Source organism: Thunnus albacares, chromosome 20 (assembly GCF_914725855.1).
Source record: "Thunnus albacares chromosome 20, fThuAlb1.1, whole genome shotgun sequence".
Classification (NCBI taxonomy): Eukaryota; Metazoa; Chordata; class Actinopteri; order Scombriformes; family Scombridae; genus Thunnus; species Thunnus albacares.
The window spans coordinates 21,771,009-21,793,278 of record NC_058125.1 but is presented as its reverse complement, the minus strand read 5'-3'; the positions used below and the strand labels follow the sequence as shown (position 1 = coordinate 21,793,278).

At 39.0% G+C, this 22,270-nt stretch overlaps 1 protein-coding gene across 1 annotated transcript; it reads right to left on the bottom strand.

The window, feature by feature from the left end:
* Positions 1-9,621: 9,621 nt before the first annotated feature.
* On the bottom strand, positions 9,622-21,747 carry meox1 (mesenchyme homeobox 1). Its single transcript, XM_044336848.1, has 3 exons — positions 18,712-21,747; positions 13,772-13,944; positions 9,622-9,973 (listed from the first exon to the last, which is right to left on the bottom strand). Exons 1-3 carry the CDS (start codon positions 19,223-19,225, stop codon positions 9,851-9,853), a joined length of 810 nt encoding a protein of 269 aa, XP_044192783.1. The 5' UTR covers positions 19,226-21,747; the 3' UTR covers positions 9,622-9,850.
* Positions 21,748-22,270: the final 523 nt, after the last annotated feature.

The following is a 22,270-nucleotide window of genomic DNA, read 5'->3' as shown; positions in this document are numbered from 1 at the left end:
TTGATCAGCCAGTGAGTGTTAAACTTCTTCTCTTTCATGCTAACACAAAAGGCTCTTTTGAAATCAGCTCCTGCCTCTGACATAATACGAGAACAATACATATGAGAAAATTACATATTTGTTAAAATTACTTAGTGTTCATCTGTATGCTCAAATATGCTTAGTATATATGAGTTAAACTTTCACATTATCACAAATATTTTTTTTCCCATAAAGCAAAAGCAAGGATTATCTGATATTATGTTCAGTTTATCTAATATTACAGAGAGGTTTGAAGACCATGGTAACAATATAATTTGATTTTTTGTATAGCAGTAAAGCTCTTTTGCTCTTTTTTATTGGCTCCAATCAGCAACAATAATTCTAAGAACTAATCCCCCTGAATAAACGTACATGAACATAAATCTTATTTCAAATAAATCTTGACAAAAAAAATACTTGACACCACTTAAGGAGGAAGTTGGGGTGGTGGAGGGAACTGTGGCAGCAAGTGGTGTTGGCATGAATGTAATGAGTAGAGTAAACAGAGTCAGATTTTAATCTCTGCACTGTGAACCAGCATGAATATGATTCTAAGGCTGCAAAGGAGCCAATGATTGTGAACCATATTGAAAACAGCTGATGCCAATCAGCCAATACAAGCGTAATTTCAGTGCTCTGCCTGAACTAACACTATGATTAATTTACGATTTACATAAACATCACCACAAACACCTCCAGAATAATAAATTCTGGAGGTACAGACAGTCATGGGCATGGTTCCCAAAATATCCTGACATTATAGCTGCATTTATTGATTTGATTTGTGATTTTGGCCACTTGTAGGCAGTGGAACAAGCACAACATGATGAATGTCACGATTGTAAGTCCAATATTCACCCTCTTTCTAGCTCTGTTTTGTTCTTCGCCAACCTCTGAGGGAAATATCTGACTCTGTAGCTGCTTGTTGTTTGACCTCTTCACCTGCTAGTTATGAACTTTGTCAGTTTGCTGTTTGGTGTTGGTTTGGTGTTGGTAGTATACAATGGGTTTATCAGACCAAAACAGTTTAGCTGCATGCTGGAAAACCAAGAGAGCAGAAAGGTGCTAAAAGCCTCCATAGACCTGATGGGAACTGAGGTGATAACTCTCTGTGGATTTGTCACTATGAGTGTCAACATTACATATAGTTATTTTGTGCTTTGTCAAGATAAAACATTTTGATTAGTGCAGCTTTAAAGTTCTCTTATTTTACAATTTATGAAGAGAGAAACACACTGCACATTGCACAATGCTTAAGTCTGTCAGGAGTCACAACACTTCTGCTGCAGAGAAGTTCTACATGACAACAATCTTATCAATACAACTGGATTAAAGTGCTTGGAAATTAGATTTTGTGTGATCTATGGCAACTTGGAAAAGCTTACCTGGGTCTTGCATCTGTATTTTCCAGTGTTCTTAATCTTCAGATGCTTCTGTGAAACTAGACTCCAGAAACCAGACTTACAGTGGATCCTTATAGTTAAGAGACATGTGTGTCTTTGTTGTCCTAGCTGTCTGGCAGCCATGACACCTTTATGACAGCAGTCTGATCTCGGTGCACTCTGGGAGCCCTCGTGTTGATGGATGATACCTCTGATGGACAATGCCATTGCCTCCAGGACCATTTCCCTAGCGCTCCTCAAGCCTGGGCTGTTTGGACAGGGGACCTGCGGGGTATGAGAGTGAATGGAGACCTGGTCACAATGGCTGAATGAGCTTTTGTACATGATGGAGGGGCTTGCTGGTTGCACCAGAGGGTAAGAGGTTCTAGATGTGGGATTGACTTACCACAAAGACAAAGTCTAGTGTTCTAAAGCGAGAGAGAGAGAAGCTGTTGATGTATTTGATTGATATGTTTTTCTATTAGACATACCTCCATCCTTATAGGTCGGTATGCATTTTATAATATTTTACTGTTTTTTTCTTTACATTTAGAATCAAGAACTTTGTTGCAATGCTGTGACATAAATAAGACTAAATTGGAGATCAGGTTTAAGATTCTCCTATGTCCTGTTAATACAGGCAGTAGATCTGAAACTTTCTAAAACTTGACCCTTACAAAAATGTCATCCCACTCCACAGTCCAAGTTCTGGAAACCAGGAGCTCCATTTTGTGCTGTTATTTTCCCACTGTCTCTCTTCTTCCTTTTGTCTCTGTACATTTATGATCCGCAAATTTTTCACTCGTGTTGAGACATTTTCATCTCACATAGATGCGTCTTCGCCTCATTTCACGTCACCCAGAGTGAATTTGTATCTGTTTGCATCTACTTGCATCTTTGCATTTGGTTTGGTACACTTGTGGGGAGGAGAAATGTGTAGATTCTTACAGAATGTGAAAAAACTTCTTCAATGAGAAACATCTTGGATTGTGACATTAAAAGCTATTAAATCTCCAAGACTGAATGATGAGGTAGACTTCCTGCTATTGCTCTGATATCTGTTGTTTTCATCTGTTGTCCTATGTACTTATATTATTCCCAGTAATCAGAAACTAATGTAAAAACTTCTTTATATATATATATATTTACTCCTTTTTAACATTATGTAAGTATTTAGTGTCTAGTGATTGCGATCTACTTATATTTACAGTGTCTTTGTATGTCAATAATTTATTGCTACCCATTTGAGCATAATATAGTGTAATCTGGACATGAAATTTGGACATGTTTATTCATTCTTTACATACGTCATTTTTATTGGTAATGGACTATAGTGCTTGCTTTAATCATTTGATCACTTTGTAGTGGGTTACGTAACCATATGTTAAATTGAGATTTATTTGTCTACACTGGAGCTTTATGCAAACCTTCTCAGGTGCGGAGGCACTCACTTATTGCTTTACTGCAAGTCTTTTTGGAACAATGATATGTATTATATATATTAATTAACTTAGATTATTTTGTTTGATCTAACTGTATATTACTTTTTCTTGAAATTAATTTAAATTATTGAGACCATATGAAGTTGGCCTCATGTGTTTTTTGGAATAGATATTTGTATGAATAGATTATGGTTTTCGTTTCTCTAAATATTACTGTTTAATTAGTATATGTTGAGTATTTTTAGTACTTCTTGATTCATTATATTAATCACTTATTGTAATCAAGCTTAATTGCAGATTTACACATTTTGGCACTTATGCATGTATAGGACTTGTTTTTTGTTTTTTGTTTTAACTCCCCCTATTGGTCATTTATTTATCCATAGGGTTGGGTTGAATGCCGCTCACGGCTGGTATATAATTAAGATAATTAAAGTCTGTTAGACTCTGATGAAGACTTAGAGTCGATACGTGTTGGTCTGTTTGATTGCCTGTACTCAAAGAATAAATGTATTATTTCACTTAAGGACTAATATTCAGCAAGACTTCCTGGATTCTGCTTTTTTGTTTGTTTTCACCTACAGAATGTAACAGTCAAAGTTGGTTTCTTTTAACTATGAAGGTGATCTTTCTCTGTGTGATTACCTATCTTAGTTTGGTTATTAGGACTCACTCAAAAATATTGTCATAGAACTCTCTTTAGTAAAATGTGGTGTGTGGACCTTGTGATGAGCTCTTCCTGTCAACGACATGTATCATTGTTTTTCACTGGTTTTGTTGATGTCTTTGAGCTGGACAGTGAAGCCTTACTCTCCAACCAGCACACTTTCATGCTGTGTGTACTCACTGGGTGCTTTCTGGTGAACAAGGCCTTCTATGTTCACTGTGCTCAGCAAACACTGTGATTGAGTGGTCCTCTGTGTGATGATTTGCGGAGTCAAACTGCTGCTGGATTTCCTGGCTCCACACCAGGCTGGACACAGCAGGTCAGAAGTACCAACCAGAGGGAGCCATATACCAGAGTCCCATGGCCTGAGGCTCTGGTATCCACTTCGCTTAAGACGCAACATCCAAAGGAGCCTTTGCAGGAAGTCTCAGATAATTTAATGTTGTGCAGCTCCTCAACTCCTGGCCCAGCTTGACTGATTGTGCAATGGAAATTGAAGATTTACAACTCCTGTAGGAGTCGCTAATCACTGGAGACAAGAGGCTTGGGGGGGGGGGGGGATGAGCAGAGGCGGCCTGCATCAGTGTCCATCGCTGACTACGTCTGACTGAGTACACACAGGTCTACTCACCAGGCTTGTTCACCAACCCACAGGTACTCAGACTGACACACAAGCTCACACACATGCAAACACGTTCACTCTGACATGACACACATGCAAACACACGCTCCTTGTATACCTCCTTCAACACAACGGCCGTCTTGGGAGGATGTGCGGAAGACATCGCATATTTCCTCCTCCCTTTCTTGCTGTTCGGCGGTTTCTGTCTCACATGTGTGAGAGGCTGAAAACAGACACACAACGCAGAGAGGCTAAAAGGGAGAAATACATTTGCAGGTGGCCTAAAATAACAATAAGGATGAAAAGAAAGAGAGGATGTGTGTCCACTGCTTCCAGCCCCTATGCAAGCAACTGGATCAGGGATCACAGAGCAGAGGGCAGAGCAGAGGGGCCAGGAATAAAGGAGAACAGTCTTGTTACATTAAGTTTCTCTTGGGTCCATTTCATTTGACAAAACCCAGTGTGCTCGCAGTCTTCAGCAAGGTGATACAGACATGTCTGGGACAGAACTTTACTGTAAGATTTAAAAAGATAAGAAATAACAAGAAGCAGAGTGAAATGTCTCTGAGGACTGCTGGCTTTTATGTCGAGCATTCACAGAGATCATGTTAGATGAGCCTTAATTACTGTCAAAGACAATCCATGCATCATATCACCAATGTCCAGAATTTAAATGTAAAGTGCCCCTCCACTCAAAAATGTGTTTTGCTTATTGTTACTTTACTTGAATGTTTGAGAGTCTCTCTGCAGAATGATGTATGAGCAAAGTTTGATACTAGAAGCCCTCACATTGATCTGCTGAAAGTGGAAAGTTTCTCAGTGCTCACATTAAATCTTAGTTTAAGAGTTTGAGCATGATTTGTGACATCACAGCTAGTTTGGAAGCCAATCGTGGTCCAGTATGCAACTTACGCAAGTAACCTGAAGTCTCCAATGCACATGCACTGAGAGTGGACATTTCAGTGAAGTAGGAGACATCTGGAATATGGAAATTAAACCTTTAGAGTAAAAAATATTTGCATATTCATAGATTCAGGATTTTTCAATGAGAGAGAAGAAGTAAATGTAATTTTAAAAAATTCTAACAAGGTAATTAAACTTTTTATTGTGGAAAAAAACATATCAGACATAAATTAATATTCAAAGTAGAGTATTTCTATGTCTTAAAACATGTTATTTAATAATTATTTTTTTATTTTATTTTAATATTCCACTGTTTCATGTTCCATTTTTGTAAGTCACCAAAATGAAAAGAGATCATTTTAATCTTTTCCAACTTTATTAAAATGCATTCTCACCGACAGACACACCAAACCTCTCAGTCCTTCCTTCAGACACACACCCCTACAACTTTATCTCACTGTTGTTATCTTAACTCTCAGTATTTCAGATTTTCACAGCAGCTCTTCTACATCAGCCTGGTAGGTTTGTAGAAAGAGTCTTTGATGTTACCAGCGAGCCGCTGTCTCAGTACACAACACCAGTGTGCAGATGGAGCTTGTGGAGCAGAGCGCAGGGCCCACTAGGAGAATGACATGCTTTAATTTCTACGGTTGCCTCTCGTAGAGCTGACCTTCACACCTCCGGCGATCCATCAAGATGTTTCCCGCCAAGAGCCGGAGCTGAAGCAGAGCACTGGGTTTTCAAAAGAAACGTTTTTCCTGTGTAGCGCAGGTGAAGGTCCAGAATATGTACTTCAGACATTAAAGCATCAAGTGCAGCCGGTGTTATGTGCTGCATGTCACCCATTGACTTTCTCTGTCCAATTTTTCCTTTTAGTCAACACACAGTTAAAAGAAAACAAAACATAAAAGCTGGAAAAAACTCAAAATATTAGGATACTTTTGAGTTTTGAGTCTGAAACATTCAGAACTCAACTTCTCAAGTTTTTAACAAAATTACAAACAGTTTAAAATAATCTTTTGTTTAATAACTTTTCTTCTTCTGAAAAACTTTCAAGTTTTAAATGCACAAAGTAAAAATTCTTGCTGAGTAGAAATGATAAAAGAAAATTTAATTTAATGACAACTTTTGACATGAAAATGTCTTCTGGCAGTAAAGGTAGTTGGAGCAAATATCTCATAATAGATAGAATGCAAATATCTTTTTTTGTTTAGCTTAATCAAAATTCACATCAAGGTGAATAATTTCAGGTTTTTACAGTGAACTGTATACTGTCTAATGAAGTTACTATGGCTACATATATTTGTAAATAATATAATATATAAATGTAATGTTTAAAAACTCACTCAGCCTTAGAATGATTGTTTTTGCTATTTGATGCATTATGATGACGTGAGATTATAGATCATAAAATAATCAATTCCAGTAAGTACCTGTATATAGACTGTGGTGTCAACTACTGTACGGTATTTCTGAATGCTTTGAGGTTAACAGTCAGCATGACACATTTTTCATTAATACAGTTTTATCCAGATGAATGAGTCATAACTGGAAATGTTTTAAAATGGAAACGGTGTAGCGCAGCTGCTCATGAAACCACAAGTTGCATTTCTCCACAAATGCAACATTTTTAGATTTGTGCTGGTGACGTGGTCTACTTGAGAACTTGCTTGGCTGAATATTCTGGTAATCTGTGCTTTTAGTGGCAATATCTTCCGTATGTTGAAACCCCGCTGTAAGAATATTCCTGTCAAGGGCTGAGAATGAAGTCACTGACTGCTCCAAACTCTGACAAATGTTTTCTTATTGCTCTTTGCCCACAGAGAAGGTTGTGTTCAACGAAGAGGAGTTATTTCAAGAATGTTTTCTGCAGCCGAATCTGCTTTTATAATCACGGCGGAGGACATATTGCCGGGTTTATATCCGTCCTTAATTTTGGTCGCTACCGCAGCCATAAATTCACTGCAACTGTCAACTCAGCTGTAGTGATGGAGTGTGGTATTCGTAGAAATGTGTTGCCTGAAATAGAAGCAAATCAATTGATCTTAAATCAATAAAAACAGAACAAGGTGTAGAAAGCTTTCGACGAGGTAATAAAATATGTCTTTGCTCCCTTGATGAACTATTTTCCTACAGATAAGTGAAAGGGAAACCTAAATTTTCTGCCTTCTTGGGTGTTTTGGCATGGTTGTACATCCCGCAATCACAATACCACCAAATTAAATCTAATCCATAAATTTGGCCACCCCTGTGTCTTTAAAAGGAACCTCTATGGTGAAAGAACAACATTCCAGTTTCATTAGTTTACACTGCTGATATTAATACTATCATTACAATTGGACATGGTTTATTTTGACTACTATTACCACTAATACAATAATAGACCCTAATAGAGGCTGAGTGAGGGGGGAACCGGGCACAGGATCGACTTGGAGTTATTCCACCCCCAGCAGCTGCAGCGGGGGCCCAGAGGGGTCAGACGTACAGTAACACTTGACCCCGACTCTGTGTATGTGTGTGGAACAACCATCCCACCCTCCCGCCAACTCTAGTCCCTGCAGACCAGCTGAAAGGGCAGTAACCTCTGAAGGCTTTGTTTGGTTGGCCGGAGTCTGAGCATAGGCCCACCATTGTAAGTCTGGGGACTCCTATGCTCAAGCTCTTGTTTTCTTTGGGAAGCAGGAAATTGGATGACTGGCTACCTGCTACAACAACATCCTGTACTTGAGAAGCCGTCTTTTCACCCATACCCACCTATTATTTCCCTTTTCCATCATACGCAAGTGGTCAGCCAGCAAGGTTTTTTTTTTTTTTTTCTTTCTTTTTTTTTCCCTCTGGTCCTGGGGGCCCCGTGCGTGGGTTTGTCTAGGTTCCACTCAGGTTGAGATCAAATTGGCCCCATCCAGATGCTTCCGTTGAAAATAGTGTGCAGGGGCCAAATACTTTAGCTTTTGGAGCCTGACTCCACCTTGTCAGGTTAATGGCCCTTTGTGAGCTGACTGGAATGACAGTGATGGTGTGCAAAAATGAATGTTCCTATTCAAACACAAACACACACACACACACACACACACACACACACACACACACACACACTCAGATCTACGTACTTATATGTGCTGTCAGTGCTTGTCAGGTCACTGTAGACCAATCAGAATGATGTGCGTTGGGTCTACAGGAGGCCACTTGCCACTATGAAAACATTCTTAAGGATTATGGTGCTATAGCCAGGATCTAGGTGGGCGTTGATGAGAGCTGATTCCAATCTGACCTCAGGGATATCCGACCTCCATATGAGATATTAATGAAGATAATTATGCCATCATCGGAAGGGATTTCGTAAGGAGCTTTTTCTGTCGCAGGGGCTCTCACAGAACACCCATATTTCACATCAGGCTGTATAATCCCTTTTGATAAGATTGTGTCCCCATACAGGAAGATTTTACTGAACTGTGTAACTGTTTCATTGCATCTGGGTCAATGCCCGTGAGGTGCATGAACACAAATATGCACATGAACATATGCTTTTAGCATGATAATCAAACTGAATTTCCATATTGTTTTCACTTTATTATTCAGTTTTATTTTCAGTGTCTGTTTGGAAAGTTACAGGTGACGGCAAAGGTGCAGCTGTGTCTATCTCATCCACGCTTGTCGCTATTTTCGTGGCGCTTATTTAGTCGTGGCACAGAAAGATGACATCCTCATTCTTAATCACGCCTACGCAGCTATGATTGCCGGTTGTTTTTCAAACTATGGAAACAATCATTTAGGAGCACAACACCAGACCTGTTTTAATCTCTGAAGAAAATCTGAAATATGGGTGATAACTCAGAATTTTGGAAGTAAGCTGCTTAAAGGGATATGTACTGTCTGCACACATACGCTGTACGCACAGACACACGTATGATTTATACCTTTGATATCAGCAACTTACATCAAACACAAGTGAAAGTGAAGAACTCTTTGGGCACCGACCTGCTTATTATTTTGCTCTAAGCAATTCAAATAATGTCTGACCAAGGAGTCTACGTGATAAAGGCATCAGCCAAGATTACAGATCCTATCTACTGCTGAATCACAACTCAAGTGTTGCGGGTGGAAGAAATTATCAAGATATTTTCCCCATTTTGCAGCAGATGATTTATTCTATTTGCAGAAACAGGCAACATCTGTGTTTTATCAATAACATTCAAAATGTATAAAAAAGAATAGTAAAAAAAAAAAAAAATCTTGACAGAAAAAAACTATATTCTAGGAAAAAACTTACAAAAAAAAAAAAAAAAAAAATCATATTTGGAGGCACTTATGGCTTGGCAACACTTGTGCAGTCTCAGTTATACCAGGTGGTTGTAGTCAAGCGTCAAAGGCCATGATTACAATAATGGAACCAAAGGGGATGCACTCAACCACAATCACATCATGGTCTGATATGTCATCACTGGCCTTAAAACTGCTGTACGGACTTTGTCACTGATCTACAATGACCATAAATTTGCCATTTATGTCATCATTTTTAATATCTAACCACAGTCATTGCATCAAGAGGTGGCCTCTCAAACAGAATATTTATCATTGGTTTATAAAAAAAAAAAAAAATGCAGTTCATTATGGACATAAATCAACTATTTACAATAGAAAACAACAAGAGATGCCCAGTGTTTTCTGCCTGGGAATAAAAAAAAGTCTTTAAAATTATTTGATTCCTTTCCATAGAAATGGGCAGAGGTTGCACTGTGCTGCATTGGTGTCCAGTCGCCCTTTTTCTCCGAGGGACATTCGTGTCTCCTTTTCACTGCGCCGGCTTTCTTGTTCATTCGGAGCTGGGCGAGGCAGCGGAGTCTATGTCGTCATTTTCCAGGTCGTTGGGTGAAGCTGACTGTCCTCCTTTCACTCGCTTCCACTTCATCCTCCTGTTCTGGAACCAAACTTTCACCTGTTGCAGAGAAACAAAGGAAACTCTGCATCAGAATACGCGTTAACGTTGACAGAGAGAAATTAAAAATGAGTTCATGATTTTAATAAAAGTACTGTATTTAATGGTCCAATGCTGTCTAATGTCATACGAGGATAAAATTGTTGAGGTAAATCTGAGCTAAATTTGCCTCAGATAAATTACCTCTTGGTGTCCCCCTTTTGCAGTAATTTTAGATAAATAGCATATTTATTCATAAGTGGATTGGCAGAAAATGAATCTGCTAGTTTTTTAGTTAATTGTAAATATTTTTTAAGCAAAAATGCCAAGAATTCACAAGTCCTAGCCTCTTAAATATGAATATTTAATGGTTTTCTTGATACCAAATTGAATATCTTTCTTGTAATATCTTGTATATGACGATTTAAATTTAGGTTCGGTAAATTGTGATTGGTTGACATTGTCAGGGACAAAACCACTGATCTAGACAATAATCAGTGGATTAATTGGTACTGAAAATAAACATTAGTTGCAGCCCTACTATAGTATATAACCATTAAAGGACCAGCGTGTAGGATTTAGCGGCATCTAGTGGTGAGGTTGCAGATTGCAACCAACTGAATGCACCTCCCCTCCCCCTCCCCTTCCAAGCATGTAGGAGAACCTACGGTAGCCGCAAAAATGCGAAAATCTCTCTCTAGAGCCAGTGTTTGGTTTGTCTGTTCTGGGCTACTGTAGAAACATGGCGATGCAACATGGCGGGCTTTGTGGAGGAGGATCCGCTCCCTATGTAGATATAAAGGGCTCATTCTAATGTCACAAAAACACAATAATTCATATTTTCATGGGATTATACACTAATTAACACATACTCATGAATATTATATTCCATTTCTTCCAAGTCTGTTCCGCTAGATGCTGCTAAATTCTACACACTGCACCTTTAATACTGCAAAAAAAAGTGTATATACAAGTGTCTATACAAGGTAACACTCTCGCAGGACTAAGAATTGCAGAATGTATTTTTTTTTCACTGCATTTGAACTTGTAACATGATCACCGTGGCTTTTCTTTCTGTTTTGCAAATTTTTTTGCAAAATTTGCGACACAGTCAGCAGAAAAACAGACAAATAATCCGCCTCAAATCTCCCTGTGCATTATATAAATTGGCTCAGTTTGCATTGGCCTTGCAAGGAGCATGAATAGCCAGTACAAAGCACTTGGCTCAAAAATCTCTCCGAATGCAGGCAGAGAGTATCATATTGACAGTTGGTCAAAGGAGTCACCTATCAGGATGTCAGCCTACACAGGATGTAAGTTTACTTGCAGTGTGGGCCATGCTCATCTGTATCATTGTGCTGTTCTGAAATGAGCATGATATCATGATTTAACTGCGAAGTTGAGAATAGCAGCGAAAACATACACTTCCTGAGAGTCAGGAAAATAACAGGGAAAAGGACTGAAAAAGCATCTGAAGGGAGAAAATCTGTGTTTGAGATTCTCACTTAAGATGTTTTAGAGTCTATAAATCTTCCAGATTGAATGATAAAGTAGGTCATTGGTCCTTGCATTCCAGGACGACACACAGAGGTATCAGTAGGACATCGTTTATCTGTATCTTCCAAAATCGTTACAGATCACCGTTGAAAAATAAATCAGTTTATGATATGACACCACTGTGGTTAAGTGTTGGTTTAGGCACAGACACAACTTGGTTAGTTTGAAGGGGAAAGTTCATCGTTTGGGTTAAAATTACTACTTTGTTAAGGTGAGATGGCCTTGTCGTCATGGCTACAATAATAACCACGTGGTCAGCTCTACTCATAAGGCTGATGTACTGTAGCAGATTAACTGATATAAATGTTTAAAACAATTTGTATATTGCACATATAATTTAGCATTTAGTGATTTTCAGTGGTTGAAAGTAACTAAATACATTTACTCAAATTTTTGTACTTATAATTGTAAGTAAATTTTTTATACTTTACTTAAGTATTCAAATTTTATCCTACTTTACACCTCTACTCCATTACATTTCAGAGGGAATATTGTACTTTTTTCACCACTACCTTTATACAATAGTTGCTAGTTTGCAGATGAAGATATTGCATATAAAATATATAATAATCTTATAAAATATAAGATTAAAATAGATTAAACTACCCAGAGCTCCACTTTGGCAACATTAAAATGTAGATCACATGTTAATGCATTGGATAAAGTATTACAGTAATTCACATATATACATATGACAAATGTAACTCCCTGAGTGGGGTCATTCTGCATAATAAGTAATTTTACTTTTGACACTTTTAGTAAAATTTGCTGTTAATACTTTTGTACTTTAAGTCAAGTAAAATTTTGAAAGTGGCACTTTTATTACTAGTATACTACTTCTTCCACCACTCGTGATTTGCTTTTCACATTTTCAGATTAAATAAAGGATTACAGACTCCTTTTCTCCTTGTTCAGCATCCGATAATAAAAAAACAAAACAAAACACATAAAAAAACAATAGTTGGAATGTGTCAAAATGCAACGCCACAAAGCTTTTTTGGACATTTTGGAGAGTTCTGCACTGGACAGCCATGATATGCGAACAACTGCGATCATGCAAAGTGTTAAACTAAATTCACTGTGTAGGATGATTGTAGCAACTCAAGGCTCTATTTCTCTGTGTCCATCCAACCTCTGCACTGTTTCAGTTGAGCATCTAAGGTCAGGGAAGCTTTGGGTGACCTCTGCACATCCCACCCAGACACCCTCCTCCCCCACCATGCAACTCTGGGAGTTAGATAAATCTGTTCCCACATACTGAAGCCCCCTCATCGCCAAGTTCGTCTACTCATCGTGACTGATTGAAAGGACGGCAAAAAGCCAAAGCATGTAGGATGAGTTGGAAAAAGTCAGCGAGTTGCAGTGGGAGCTTTGCTTGAAGATGGAACCTGGCTGTGTGAATGTGTATGTGTGTGTGTGTGTGTGTGTGTGTGTGTGTGTTTCAGAGGTCTGGGAAATAGATTTAGGAGTAGACGGCAGTATGTGTGGTCACTGTGGCACCGTGGCCTCATTAGGAAGAGCTGGGACACTGGGCTTGACAGGCAGACAGAGGTTTTATCCAGCAGCATCTACACATGTTAGCCCGATTTCATCAAGTCTGGACCTGCCGCCCACTCATTAAAGCTGCGTGTCATTCTGCTAGAACCACAGGATGAAAAATATTCAGGAAAAAACTGTTCATTGTAATTTAAATGCGATGTTTATGCATTATCATTATTGTATAGTGGAAGGGGAGACGTTTATACTGTGGTTTCTATCCACCTTAAATAAGAGATGATTACCTTGTTGGAAGATTTGTTTCTTTTTAAAAACTGAATGCCTCTTGTTATTGTGGTGTTTTCTGTGTTTTTTTGGTAAAATTCCTAAAATTTGAAGATATTATGATCTTTATCTCTCTGTTTTTTGGTAAAATTCCCAGAAATTCAAGAGAAGCACAACAGCAGGAATAGAAAAAAACCCCCAAAAAACTACTTGTAAATAATAATGGTAGCTGACCGTTGTGCACTTCTTTTGACAAAACCTTTTATTGTTTCTAATATTTAATTCTGAAAACAAATTTCCAAGCTATAAAAATGTTGGCATCATAAACCCTCCTGCTACATGTTGTATTTTGTTTTGAGTGATTGATAGGATCCTGATATTTAAATGAAATGTTTAAATTTCAGAGATTTTTAAAAATGATTATGAGCAGATAAGACAATTGATAATTATTATATTTTTCCTGTCCTACTGGGAGCCGTATGCGAAAGATTCGTGGTGTACCTGTCTCTCTGTGAGGTCCAGGTTGACGGCGATCTCGTAGCGGCGGAGCCTGGTCAGGTAGTTATGGTGGGTGAACTCAGCTTCCAGCTCTCTGAGCTGCTCTTTGGTGAACGCTGTGCGCTCTTTCCTGGCCTTGCAGCTGGAGTCCACTTTAAAACTGGACTCCTGGATATCTGGAGGGAAACAGAAAAAGAAATGCATTTTGTGCTTTGTGGGTTTGTCTGCTCACCCCATTTGCCTGCAACTATTATTATCAAAGCTGGTTCCGGTTAAATGGAAAATATTCTGACCGTATTTTCTATGAGGGTGCAGTATGAATTTCATGGTCCTTCTCATCAGATTTATGTTGAATAAAGAACAAAAATGTATATGTCTGAATGTTCCAATCTTTTCTTTCTCTGCTAGTGGATGTATCCTCAGCTCTGTTTTCATTTTATTCACAGCTAATCTGATTTGAATTAGCTCTGCACTCATTTTGTGACCAGGCTCTTGCTGACTATTAAGCAGACCTTATGGACCAACAAACCACAACTCCAAAGACACTTTAGTGGGGGGCCCCTTATATAGTAAACACCAAAACCACCACTTTAAAAAACGACCACCCTGACTTGAGCTTATGAGACCCGTCCACCTGTATTCCTATATATGTGCATTTGCATGTATGTATTTTGCCTGTCGGCTTTCATTTGTCTACTGATGTGTATATATAAGTACAGATTTGTACATTTATTCATGGTGTGTGTGAGAACATATCGGTGCAGGGCAGGGGCCACCAATCCAGCCACAGAGGGACTGAGTTAGGAGAGGAATGCAGCGGAACATCGTTAAAGCCTCTAACAAAAGAACAAAGGTGCGGATGTGTCCAGGTCTGAGCTCTACGTGTGTGTGTGTGTGTGTGTGTGTAAATGTGTGTGTCTGAAGATTTCCCTCCGGAGCACTCAAGAGAGACTCACATTAACTCATCTCTACATGACAGCAAATACGTACATACATCAGGAAAAGCCTGCGATGTCTCTATGGCAGTTGTAAGGGTCAAATGGTAAATGTGATTTTACCTCCTTTGACGTTAAGTATTAAAACTTTTTTTGTTGTTGTTGTTGTTGTCATGTGAAGAAACCCAGCCTAATTATCCAAGCTTTCACAAAACAAAAAGTTGTGCAGTTAGTTTATTGCTAAGATTCAGGGATGTATCCGCCTCCATATTTCAGGAAATGATAGAATTTAAAAGGTCCTTTACCAGGAATATTATTAATGAAGGCTAGTTGGTTTGACTTTCAGTAAAAATCTCTCCTGTGTATTGAAGGGAATGAGTTTGGTAATAATTGTGCATTGGTAGCGACACTAGCAGCTGATGTAATCTCTAGAAAATGGTTCTAATTTGTCAGAGTGAGAAGTTTTTCTTGGTGCTTGCCAGAGCATCGGGCCAGAATGTGAAATGGACTGCAATACCTGGGCCAGATGTGACTGGGCAGACCAGGACATAATGTGTGCATGTGTGTAGTTTGAAGTTGTGCATAACTGCTTAAGTGAACAAACGCCTGACGTGTGCGCACAAAAACAAAGAGCTGCTATAGAGTATCCATGTGTCATGCTGAAAAACCATCTTATTGTTGTTGAAGCGTCATTACTGACGCTCTGCCGGCACTGCCTGACCTCATCAGGTCTGGTCTGGAGCTGCGTCAAGCAGGTTTAGCTAGACTGAACACCTGGCAGGGCACATTCTGGCTCTCACTAAACAGGCCCCCAATAAATATCCTGCACAGCCAGAGGCCGTAAACTTGCGGGGAGAAGGCTTCTGCACCCAGCAGGGTCCCAAAGACAACAGCATTTGGTGCCTTTTTGTGCGAATGGTGCTAAAGTAGTTTCTCTTAATCAGGACTGAATAAAAGCTGTTGTAAATTAACGATTGTTTTAAAAGCAAAAGCCTCTTGGTGAAAAATGCACGTTTGATTGATTGCATAATTTGTGTGTGTACAAGTGGGAGCCATGATTTCACAGTGAGTTAGCATGTTTTATTGGTAACACTTTATTTAACCCCCTATTAGAATTTATTAGCAGTAATCGATTAATAAACGGTTTATAACACACTATATCACTGTAATGTAGTCACAAGCAGATATAAGAACATTTTAAGTGTTTATTGATGTGTTTGTCAACAACTATAACTCCTCATATATGCATCCATGAATGCTTGATAAAATAATATAATACAGTTATATATAATGAATTGTCTTCATGAGTTTAGAACATATTTATTAACACTTGTAAACCCGCCTGTGAATGATTTATACATGTTGATGAATGTTTTAGAGCACATTATAAGAATTGTTCATGAGTGTGATCATGCAGTTATGTTATAAATTGATAAAGTGTTATCAAGCACTCGTTAACTGTTCATAAATCAGCTGTGGATGTGTCAAAAGGAGTTTAAATTGTTGTTAACACATTTGACACTTAACATGTATGTAGCAAAAAAGTATTTATATCTGACTACATTACATTATAGTGTTTTTTTACCATTTATTATTAAGTGTTTATATACTGTTAATAAATGTTAAGTAGGAGCTTACTGTTTGATATTATAATAAAACTTTTTTAATAGATGTTTTTGTTCTCAATTTACCAGACAATTCAATATAATAATAATACTAATACTAATACTAATACTAATACTACTACTACTACTACTACTACTAATAATAATAATAATAATAATAATAACAATACTACACATCATCATTATAATCATAAATAATTACATATTATATTTAATTATAGACATAAATTATTGGTCAAACTTTGCATTAAGGTCAATATTAGTTGCCAGTTTGATTTTAGGCTTTTGGAAACATGCACCACATCTCCATATCTGCATAAATACACACAGACACAAGCAGACTGTACAGCAGCTCTGTCTGTAATATGAATGCCTTCAGGACATTTTCCTAATATATGCTCTTCTACCAGCTAGTCAATACAAGACTGAATGGCTCTTTTCTGAAACCAAGAACTGATGTAGTGGTCAGACATGTTGCATGCACTCAGTGGGAGATTGTGTTACAGCTTAACGACAGGAAAATGTCAATGGATAAGAATGTAAAAAGTGGGCTCACAGGCAAGTGATTTTACCAGACGTGGTCTGGCATGTTTTCACTGTTGTGAGTGGAGGTTACAATAAGGTAAGAAGGGGGAGGATGGGGGGAGGGAGGGTAAGGGGGGGGGTTCTGTACTCCCCCTACCTCCTCTTCAATTAGGTTCATGTCTGTTGCAGACATTTCCAAATAATTATTCGTGCTCTTTCTGATCAGATATGGGTTGTTACGTTTGGACAAATCACAGTGACGCACTTGAGGTCGAGTCATACTAATGTGACACTATCTGGACTGTTATGATGGAGCAAACTCCACCCATCAAATACTCTAAGTGGATTAAAGTAAGATTTGTAAAATGCTGAGCCAGGAATTTTTTTTTTCCATACAAACAAATGTCATTTAAAATGTTATTCAAAAATAAATTCTATAAAGTTTTACTAGAGGGTACATGAATTTCTCTGAAATAGAGATTTTATTTATTGCAAACGTTCTCTCTCTCATTAGATATATAATGTAGGTGCAAGTATCAGCCTCACTGCATAAATCATTATCTTTGTGAGGGGAGTGAAGTAAACAGGCTGTCATTTTCCTCAGTTTAGAAAAGTGAAATGTGAAAGCTCCAGATGTGTTGGACGTGGTTTTATTTTCATTCTGCAAGCGTGAAATCCAACGTATTTAAACTTTCACACCTATAAATTTAGCTTAAATATAAACATTTCTTTTGCCCTCATTGTTAATGTTTCATGTGAAACTTCTAGAAATTAATTTGTCATGGATATCAGTTACTTTTGCTTCCTATTTGAAAGAGTGACATATGATCGGGGGATGAATTTCACTATAATCCCAAAGCATACAGTGCTACTTATTCCAATGCTTACAACACAAATCTTACCATAAAGAGAATGTATGGACACATTAACTCATTCTTTTGTGGCAAAATGTTCTGGAAATAAACTCTGAAAAACTCAAAATCACTGAAAATAATTGCTGAACATTATTTTTTACTTGATTTCTGTTGGTTTTTGGAACAAAGTCTGAAATTAACAATAATTTGCTGATTAACGAATAACCACAAAATGATTTATTTCACTTTCCAGACACAAAATAAATACAGTCTGAAGCACCTGTGACTTTTGACCACAGATGCCTGATGTCACCTTTTTGCCAGCATCTTGAACGTTATAAAACAATGGTCTATTTCCAACGGATACAGGGGCGTAATGAAACGTTCAAAAGTCCCATTAATCATTTTAAGCTTTTGAAAAGCCTCGAACAATAAGAGGATGCAACTGCTACTTAAAATGTGTGTCTTGAACACAAAAGTCTTGTCACCTACTCACCTTTCACATAGCAATCTGGTGAGAGTGCTGCTTTAAGACCAATTGGTTGAGGAAGCAGATAGAGAATTTGTGTCAATGCCAGCTGTGGCACAAGCTACGGATGAAATTCTTAACCTTGACATAGACAACATTTGTTGAATGTTTACTGGTGAAACAATGGCATCTATTTTTTGCAGATGTTTGGCAAAAAAATAAATAAATAAATAAAGGGATTAATATCAGTTTTTCATTTTTATTCTAAGTAAATAATAAAGTTTGCCAGATCAAGAGTTGTGCTGCTTCTCTGGCATATTCCTCCCATCTTTCCTATATATTTCCACCACTATATAAACCACTGTTCAGCAGAAAAGGAAGAATGTCCACTATCATTTACAATACTCCCAAATGTGCATTTTATTACTGTATTCCTTTTATAAGGCTCCTGTTATTAATTTTTGGATGTTCTCATTTTCCCATAAACCAGCACACCCCATCTGACTCCCATCTGTCCCAGTGCGCCTTGACTCACCTGTGACATCTCTCTTCCTCTTATTGGAGCTCTTCTTGTCTGAGTCGGCCGATGCCACGCTCTGGGGCGAATATTCTCCCTCCAGGCATCCGGACACGGCACCTGGCAGCCGTTCTCCCCCTACACTGTCCAGCTCAGGCCCTACGCCAGCCCCTCCGACCCCACCGCCACCTACTGCTGCGGGGGTGACGACGGGCGGGCAGGCCTCGGACGCTCTCACCCGTGTCTCACAGGGGTTGAACTGCCAGTCAACTCTCTGATAACCCCCCGGGCTCTCTTGGTACAGTCTGTCGTCACGGGGGTAGGCTGCGTGAGGCGCAGTTGGCACCAGGCAAGAGCTGGAGAAGTCTGTGTAGGCCAGGAACTCGGGCTTCTGGTGGAGGGAGAAAGGGGCCTGCTGGTAGGGTGACTGCAGATTGGCTCCTGGGACCCCTGAGTGAGGGTTCCTCATGCAACCCCAGATAGGGCTGCTGGGATGGGCGCTCCGCATGCAGCTGCTGGCTGGCTGATCCATGGTGATGCAAAAAACTTCACACACTCTCGAATAGCGTCTTATTACAAGTCTTCTTTCCGTGTTGAGGAGTTCAAAAACCCTCCTCACAAAGAAAGTTACGGTGGGAAATCAGTATCTTTGTCACTCTTGAGAAATATCCAGTTCAGCTGACTAAATGCACATCATCGTTTCATTGCATCCACCTCTGGAATACTCACTTCTGGCAGAGGCTGTTGACTCCTCCACAGCCCAGAACGCGTGAGGATAGACGCCTTCCTGTGACAGCGTGTTTCCCTCTCTCTTTGGGAGTGTGTGTGACGTCCTTTAGAGCCTCTGGTCCTGATACACTCTCACACACTTTCTCTCTGTCTCTCTCTCCCTGACTGATCTGACTGGCTTGTGGCTTGGTAGGAGAACTGCATCCGCAACTGCATGACTCCCCTTCTCGGGCTGGCTGTTTTCACAACTCTTCTAAGGCATTCTTGACAAGTGAGCCCTCCTCCTTTTTAAACGTATAGGTGGGAAAGAGTGGCAAGTTTATGGAGTGTAACGTGAGATTGCAGAGGAGGAGCCCTGCCGGCCACATGTTGGTAGTACCCTCCAACCAACCCTGCCTCATCAACTATTAATCACGGGGGAAATTTTATATGCACATCTAATGGGCTTTCCAGACGTGAGGCTTTTTAAAGGGACATTGTCTGTAAAATATAAAGCGAGCACCCACCCACATGGGAGCTGGGGACCCCGACTTATTCCAGCTCCTTAGTGCTTTCTGACACCCAATTTAGTTCCTTTTTTGACACCCTTTAGAGGAAAGTTAACCCTAACCCTTTCCCTCTGCACTCCTGATCCCTGCCTGTCCTCTCCAATCTAAAAAGTCTTTCTTTCTCTCGCTGTTTTTATGACTGTGGAAGCATGTGTGTGTGTGTGTGTGTGTGTGCACGTTTGTGTGTGTGTGTGTATGTGTGTGTGTGTGTGTGTACTTGTGCTACATACCCAAATCCACCTAGCTGGACTTTCCTTAACGTTAAGGTGATAGGAGTACTGGATTTGATATTGGCTCTACAGGCTCTCACACCTCTTGAGGTTTTCTCACTTTACTGAAACACAATATGGAATTTCAGAGCCATATTTCAAACATACAAGCTAATTTTTTTCTCATTGAAAACACTGACTGAGGTGCCTTTTTATTCTGTATAATGTGTTGTGTTTCCTGTGTGCAGCTCTTCCTACTCATTACTTCTGAGATATTAAACAGCAGTAGCAATTGTCGGTGACAGGAGTCACATAGCAAAGATGTAATTATTCAATTTTCTGATCACTGATTTTTAATCTCGGCAGGCTACTCATGATAGAACCCACTTCCCCATGAAGTAATGTCTCTAATACCATTAAAACCTTTTTGGCTAAACCAAAGTTTGGACTCAATTTCAGCGTATCCGTTACCCAATAAACCCACTGAACCAGACTTTACAGAAATGCACAGTTTTTCTTCATACTGCTCATATTTGTGAGCTGAGGTTTGCCTTCCTTGTGTCCTCACTTTGCTCCTGACCTCAGACAGAGGGGGAGGTGGATCACACCTCTACCGAGAAGGGAGAGAGAGAGAGAGAGAAAGCAAGATCAAGAGATAGAGACAATGAGAGAAGAAGAGCAAAAATAGGAAAGGGAAAAATAAGATTTAAAAGTGCACCTTAGAGAATGAGAGAACTTGTTTTGTACCTCTGTTGGTGACTTTGTCATAGCCAGAAAGCAAGAGAAAGAGAAAAAAAGGGTCGGTTAAGAAGAAAGTCTTTCAATATCACAGACCAATATTTTAGTGTAAAAAGTAGCTACAATTACTCACTATCACTCTTGGGATACTAGAATATAATCTGATCCTCTTTTGTACACGTCGATTGCCACATAATCATTTAAGGAAATAGAGAAGAGTGGAAAACAGATAGAAAGAGAATAAAAAAAGTGAGCAAAAAAAGATCAAAACGTCCACCGCCCCAAAGGCGAAGGACAGAAAGAAAGTAACACAAGACATAAAAAGAAGACAAGGGACAAATCAGATTAAATGAAAGCCAACGAAACTAGGAGTGGTCAAAATGAAATAAAAAAGAGAAAGTGGGCTAGAGAAAGAGAGACAGAAAGGAGAGTGTTTGAGGTCACACACCAAACCCTTTCCATTTACCCAGCGAATTGTTGAGCCATGAAGCATCCCTTGCTTTTACTGGCAGTCGGAGTCCTGGACGCACCACAGGGAGCAGGGGTTACACTACATTTGTGGTCATAGCAGGGGCCATCTGTGTGTCAGTATAAATTAGAGTGTGTGTCTGTGTGTGCGCTGAGAAAATATACATCATTAGTGCATGTTTATGTGTCTCAGTGAAAGAGATAGAGGGTGTTTATATGTATATGTATATATTTCGTGAATGTTAAAAAGCAGACAAACAGGTTTTTAACATTACCAAAGGATACTTCTTAAGACTATTTTTTTTGTGTGTGTGTGTGTTGTCAAGAAATCCCATCATCATTGCAATGGGTGACATTACTATGAACACACACACACACACACACACACACACTGTGGTTTACTTTGAGTTGATCCCACATACAACATCCTGCTGCTGGAAATACTCACTAGCAAACCAAATGTGTTTTCATCCACAGATGAAAATAGTCCCCACAAAATGCACTGTTTAGTCATGATAGAGTGACATTTGCTAAAAACTACAGTGCCCAGCTTTTAAAAAAAAAACTCTATATTTGTGAAGTCAGAAAGTATTGACAGACAGACTAACAAATTAGTGGTTTTGGTCTGTTAATGTTAACAATAATAAAGATATATAACACTAGATATAGAATATCCTTTAATTACTTTAGTGAATTAGATAAAATAAAGTAGAACAGAGATGCTGGACTGTCTATTTCTCAAGATGAACATGATATCATTCAGTGAATTGCACAATATGGTGAATGTGACTGTTATTTCTGCCATGCCTGTGTTAGTTTAAGAGAGAACCCCTTTGTTTGAGAGGCTTGGGAGTATGTGAACTCTATCTCAATCATACACACCGC

Coding starts and splice junctions, on each gene's coding strand:
- meox1 (XM_044336848.1), bottom strand. CDS start 19,225: ATGGATCAGCCAGCCAGCAGCTGCATGCGGAGCGCCCATCCCAGCAGC. Junction 13,945..18,711: donor GAGGAAGAGAGATGTCACAG/GTGAGTCAAGGC, acceptor GTTTCCCTCCAG/ATATCCAGGAGTCCAGTTTT. Junction 9,974..13,771: donor TGGACCTCACAGAGAGACAG/GTACACCACGAA, acceptor TCTCTGCAACAG/GTGAAAGTTTGGTTCCAGAA.